The 6,531-nt window shown below is 42.9% G+C and overlaps 1 protein-coding gene across 1 annotated transcript; it reads left to right on the top strand.

Annotated features, from left to right (window-relative positions):
- Positions 1-59: 59 nt before the first annotated feature.
- cabp5b (calcium binding protein 5b) lies at positions 60-4,915 on the top strand. Its single transcript, XM_076997514.1, has 6 exons — positions 60-146; positions 2,230-2,260; positions 2,393-2,536; positions 2,805-2,914; positions 3,071-3,218; positions 4,518-4,915. Exons 1-6 carry the CDS (start codon positions 60-62, stop codon positions 4,544-4,546), a joined length of 549 nt encoding a protein of 182 aa, XP_076853629.1. The 3' UTR covers positions 4,547-4,915.
- Positions 4,916-6,531: the final 1,616 nt, after the last annotated feature.

Below are 6,531 nucleotides of genomic sequence, written 5' to 3'. Positions count from 1 at the left end.
TTGTAGCAGATTGCTTTCTGTCTAGGGGAGAGAAACAGGCCGACTCAAGCACGACCCACATGTTCACACACCCAGCACCTCCGGGCCGGCGGGAGGCAGACGTGCGTCTGGGCCCTGCCTGCATCTTCCTGCGCGGGAAAAACATCGTGAGGTTCCTTAAGAACGTTCTTTCTGTCTTTAATCAGACTGGTGAATGTATTTCCTTTAAAACAGGTCTCTGTCTCTCTGTCTTTACGTCTGCTGTACCAAGCAGTTATGTAATATGTTCTACTGTCACCTTTTCAGTGTCTGATTATTTGAATTACTTGCTGAGTGTCTGATTGTTTTCTGCAGAGTGTGTTTAGATAGCGGTGTGTTTAGACAGGATGTGTTTAGATAGGGTGTGTTTATGTAGGGTGTGTTTAGGTAGGGTGTGTTTATGTAGGGTGTGTTTAGGTAGGGTGTGTTTAGGTAGGGGAGTGTTTAGGTAGGGTGTGTTTAGCCAGGGTGTGTTTAGGTAGGGTGTGTTTAGGTAGGGGAGTGTTTAGGCAGGGTGTGTTTAGGTAGGGTGTGTTTAGGTAGGGGAGTGTTTAGGCAGGGTGTGTTTAGGTAGGGTGTGTTTAGGTAGGGAGTGTTTAGGTAGGGTGTGTTTAGGTAGGGGAGTGTTTAAGTAGGGTGTGTTTAGGTAGTGTGTGTTTAGGTAGGGTGTGTTTAGGTAGGGGAGTGTTTAGGTATGGTGTGTTAAGGTAGGGTGTGTTTAGGTAGGGTGTGTTTAGGTAGGGGCGTGTTTAGGTAGGGTGTGTTTAGGTAGGGGAGTGTTTAGGTATGGTGTGTTAAGGTAGGGTGTGTTTAAGTAGGATGTGTTTAGGTAGGGTGTGTTTAGGTAGGGTGTGTTTAGGTAGGGGAGTGTTTAGGTAGGGGAGTGTTTAGGTATGGTGTGTTAAGGTAGGGTGTGTTTAGGTAGGGGAGTATTTAGGTATGGTGTGTTAAGGTATGGTGTGTTAAGGTAGGGTGTGTTAAGGTAGGGTGTGTTAAGGTATGGTGTGTTTAGGTAGGGTGGGTTTAGGTATGGTGTGTTAAGGTAGGGTGTGTTAAGGTAGGGGAGTGTTTAGGTAGGGTGTGTTAAGGTAGGGTGTTAAGGTATGGTGTGTTAAGGTAGGGTGTGTTAAGGTAGGGTGTGTTTAGGTAGGGTGTGTTAAGGTAGGGTGTGTTAAGGTAGGGTGTTAAGGTATGGTGTGTTAAGGTATGGTGTGTTAAGGTAGGGTGTGTTAAGGTAGGGGAGTGTTTAGGTAGGGTGTGTTAAGGTAGGGTGTTAAGGTATGGTGTGTTAAGGTAGGGTGTGTTAAGGTAGGGTGTGTTAAGGTAGGGTGTGTTAAGGTAGGGTGTTAAGGTATGGTGTGTTAAGGTATGGTGTGTTAAGGTATGGTGTGTTAAGGTAGGGTGTGTTAAGGTAGGGTGTGTTAAGGTAGGGTGTGTTAAGGTAGGGTGTTAAGGTAGGGTGTGTTAAGGTAGGGTGTGTTAAGGTATGGTGTGTTAAGGTATGGTGTGTTAAGGTAGGGTGTGTTAAGGTAGGGTGTGTTAAGGTATGGTGTGTTAAGGTAGGGTGTGTTAAGGTAGGGTGTGTTAAGGTATGGTGTGTTTAGGTAGGGTGGGTTTAGGTATGGTGTGTTAAGGTAGGGTGTGTTAAGGTAGGGTGTGTTAAGGTAGGGTGTTAAGGTAGGGTGTGTTAAGGTATGGTGTGTTAAGGTATGGTGTGTTAAGGTATGGTGTGTTAAGGTAGGGTGTGTTAAGGTAGGGGAGTGTTAAGGTATGGTGTGTTAAGGTATGGTGTGTTAAGGTAGGGTGTGTTAAGGTAGGGGAGTGTTTAGGTAGGGTGTGTTAAGGTAGGGTGTTAAGGTATGGTGTGTTAAGGTAGGGTGTGTTAAGGTAGGGGAGTGTTAAGGTATGGTGTGTTAAGGTAGGGTGTGTTAAGGTAGGGTCCTACAAGCGTCATTTATACTGTTACTCTGGAGCCCACAGACAGGGGCAGTCTGACATTCTCTCTTTACCTCTAGTCTCCTGTGTCTGTGGTATTGAACTATTTGAGAATGTAGAGGGTTAGGACACACAAGACAGTCAGTCACAGCCACAGACTAGTCAGAAATGGGTCTACATATTTAGCTGATTTTGCTCATTGCCAGTTGCATTTATTTCTGCTTGTATGCAACTGCATCTTGGCCGAGGCTTTACTGACTGTGACCTATTTTACAGGAGCGAAAACTGGTAGCTGATGAGATAGAAGGTAGTGCTGGCCTTTCACATTCACCCACCCCATTTCTGTTTGTTGTATAAATGTTCTAGCCTGGGGCATTAGTTAAGCATGCTACTCTTAAATGTGTGTTCATGTGTGTGTGTGTGTGTGTGTGTGTTCCAGAGTTGCGAGAGGCCTTTACAGAGTTCGATAAGGATAAGGATGGGCTCATTGGCTGCAAGGACCTGGGAAACCTGATGAGGACCATGGGTTACATGCCTACAGAGATGGAGCTGATTGAGCTTAGTCAGAACATCAACATGAACCGTAAGAATTCGAAACTCTCAATTCGGAATTCAGAACTCTCAATTTGGAATTTGGAACTCTTGGAATTCAGAGTTGGGACCCTCGATTCGAAATTCAGAACTTTCTAGTCGGAATTTGGAACTCTTGACTCGTAATTCTCGATTCGTAATTCTCTTGGCTTACTTTTCTTGCATGTTATGGCATGTTTCATATCCAGGTTGATGTGACTAAAGGTCAGTATTACAGATTTGTTAGACACCCCCCATCCCCCACTTTCTCTGTTGTTCAGTTGGAGGTCAAGTAGACTTTGAGGACTTTGTGGGTCTGATGGCTCCTAAACTCCTAGCTGAGACAGCTGGAATGATTGGCCTGAAGGAGCTGAAGAAGGCCTTCAAAGAGGTGAGATCCAAATGTGAGCAACACCTAACGCAGTCCTACACCCTCTCTTCATCTGACAGATCTGACTGTTTTGGTTTGTTGTGTGTGTGTGTGTGTGTGTGTGTGTGTGTGTGTGTGTGTGTGTGTGTGTGTGTGTGTGTGTGTGTGTCTGTGTAGTTTGACATAGATGGTGATGGTTTCATTACCATTGAGGAGCTGAAGAATGCCATGCAGAAGCTGCTTGGGGAGAAAACAAACAGGAAAGAGATTGAGGCTGTGGTGAGGGAGGCCGACCACAACGGGGATGGAACTGTGGACTTTGAGGGTGAGAGTCTTACCTTCTCTCTCTGTCTCTCTCTCTGTCTCTCCCACTCTCTCTTTCTCTGCCACATGTATTTGTTTATGTGAATATTTGGGGCATGGAGATAATGCATATGTTTATGACTCTTATATACATGTAACTCTCTGTATGCGATAATAATTTAATAATAGGTATGCAGACCCATAAATGTACAGAAATCGTATATATCTGTATAGTATTACAAAACCCATTATACACATCCCAATATTAGATCATACACATATACACAAATGTGCACACATTCAGAAAGTGATGCAATGTGAGACACAGAATGGTGATGGAAAATCTCTGTGTGTTGAGCACAGCAGTAACCTGGTCTGTTTAGCCATTGCCCCATAGCCGTGTGTCCCCAGACACTGGCAGGTTTGCACTTAGAGTTTGCCCTTTGACCCGTTCAAGTTTTGAAGCTTCTCCCTAGAGCTCTGTCCACTCTGCTGTTTTGCGCCTGCAGTCTGGATTAGTTTGATGGATTTGATAGGGCTGGGACATATGGAGCGGACATAGTTTCATCTTACTTCTTTCATATTTAACCATGAATGTTTAGTAATACATATACTGACAGAAAAGAATCAGTGTACCGTTTGTCCCCTGTGAACAGCATTAATGACCTGCTCTTTGGTGTTGAATCAAACATTCAGGGCTAATACAAATATGCTCTGAATTTAACCATTAATTGTGTTTACACTGAATATCAAACGGGTTTAGTAGAGGCACATGACCTTTTTCAGTGAGGATGCTCAAAGCAGCAACTTTGCTCAGAAACGTTCTAGGGACAAGAATGCAGACCAGCTGTTGCATTCAATGAATCTTCCACTGTACTTCACATTCTCCTGAAGAACGTTCCCTGTTCTCACGCTCATGCGTTCACTGAGAAGAACTCAGTGGCAGGACTGAAGGTAGAAAAGGTTCACAAAAGGTTTTATGGGCACGTTTGTCAAGCCTATAGGCACTGAAAAATACAAAAAGGTTTCAGCACTGTGGTTGGAAATATCTTTGTAGCATAATTGTTGTCTATATGTTCCGATGAAATATTGTGTACCACAGCATTTTGTTTATTTAGACAGAAAGGCCATATAGGCTTTTATACACTGCTCATGCATTGACAGCCATGTTAAAGGAGTGGGCTGACCAAACACTCTCTTCCATGTGCTCTTATTACCATTTTCACAGACTGCAGGTATCATCAGGCAATGATTACGCAACATCTGCGTACTGTATGGTCGACATAGTTCCTCATATTAATGGCCTCCTCTCTCCCTTCAGAATTTGTCAAAATGATGTCACGGGATTAATCAAGAAGAAAGGGTTCTGAAGAGGATTGGTGAACCCGAAAAGGAAAGTGGAGTCAAAGAAAGAATAGTACAATCTAGCCAGCCCCCAGATTCTATATTTTAGATTTCTCATGTGTTGTTTGGACCAGAACATTCTTCACAGGAGCATGCTTTCATAAGTTAACACCAATTTAACAGTCAATGCCAACTACCCTGGGACGCTTCACTTATGCGTAAGTTTAAAGTCCGGCCCACTTTTCAATGTACCGTCGGTGTCTATTACATGATTAGTTTATTGCATTAGCCTATTCTCCATGTGTTGTGTGCAGAAGCAGATGGCTTATCTCTTAATACAACAGAATGCGCTTTACTGCAACCCTCCAGTGAAGTGCCGGGCAGTGTTGCAGTGCCCACACTGTGCAATCAGTCTCGCTGCATGTTTTCCAGTGAAGACGTCTGCAGCTTTCTGGTTTTCTTTGTACTACAGGTTTATGAATGGCAGAGTGACACCATTCTCCATTACATATACAGTATGTTACAACAGATTTATCAACAAAGATGACTAGTAGTGATGGCTTCTTAGAACAGACTCAGGGAATACAAAGAGGTTTGTATTCCAAAGAGAATTGGGAGTTGAAATAAAACAATGTACGTTTGAATAAAACAGTGTTCATGTCTGTTAAAGTTAAGAGGGTCAGTCTCAGCATGATAAAAGCATTCACCCCCTAACACTTTCTACTTCTACTAGTGGAAGGAGCAGGCGAGTCAATCACGGTGATGTCCCATATTTTCATAAATTGCTTCCATGGTTGCCATGGCTAAACCTATATCTCCCGATAACAGCTGTGCACCCCTGCATCATTTTTTACGAATTAGGATAAGCCCATAATCCCAGTAAATCCAGCGTTCTTTCAGACAGTGTGGGAAGACACAGGGAAAGAGAGCAGCATCATGACACACCGTATCATCCCATAACTACATATGGAAGAGGTGTGTGGCCAAACTGAGCAAGCTGTGGTTAGCAGCGTGCCTGTAAACGCTTCACTAACATTAAGTCTACAAGTCACTATTCAGAAACACGGCCAAACAGTCATTTCAATAAGCCACGAAATTTGAACTGAAATTTATTTTTATTTTAATTCACAATTTAAATGTATCTTTTAAATTTGACCATTCATATAAATCCAACTGAATGGTAGTCATCTACCACATTTCTGTGCTCAAAACACAATTTCGTTGTGTGGAGACGTTCCCTGTACTGCCCACACAATTTTTGCAACATGAAATACAGCTTATCCTGTACCACACAAATCACAACAATCCAACTCAGGAAGACCACCTGGTTGATCCTTGGACAACTGTAATACCCTCCTTGAAATCCTCACCACTGTTTGACACAGACTTAGCAAGATGAACTTCAGATGTAGGCTACCAGGAAAATCTCTCAGCAGCAGACTTTCTTCTTTCATCCTCTTTCATCCTTTCTTTCAGAAGAGTGACAGGCACATTTAAGACATTGGTATCGTCTAAGGTCACTTTTCAGAGGCTATATCGCACGAGTGATATGAAGTCATGACCTGATCTTTCCTTGCTAGTGACAGTGGCACATTTCAAGAGGAACTGGTGTGTTTCAAGAGGAATCTGTTTCATGTTCACTTAACCTCATGCATAGTCCATACACACCTATAAGAGATGTCAAATTAAACATGCTTAATATGTTCAATCTTGACCAAGAACGCCGCTACATGTCTTTAAGGTACGTCATTGCCATGTGAACAAGAACTGATTGATTAAACTTTAGCAGCATATATTATTACCTGCAGTGTGAATGCTCACATGGCCAAAATCCTTCTCTGTGGTGAAGTGTGCTAAACATGTACAAATGACATGATAAGGCTTATAACTCCAAGCTGATAACTCCTCATAAGAGTATGTAAATGTTTTTATTAATGTTAAAGGTTAGTAACACAAACTAGTGTGGCCTGTTGTTCTGCTAGGAGAGGCAA

The sequence above is a fragment of the Brachyhypopomus gauderio genome, chromosome 2, assembly GCF_052324685.1.
Source record: "Brachyhypopomus gauderio isolate BG-103 chromosome 2, BGAUD_0.2, whole genome shotgun sequence".
NCBI classification, from domain to species: domain Eukaryota; kingdom Metazoa; phylum Chordata; class Actinopteri; order Gymnotiformes; family Hypopomidae; genus Brachyhypopomus; species Brachyhypopomus gauderio.
This window is presented reverse-complemented; position numbering and strand designations above follow the sequence as displayed.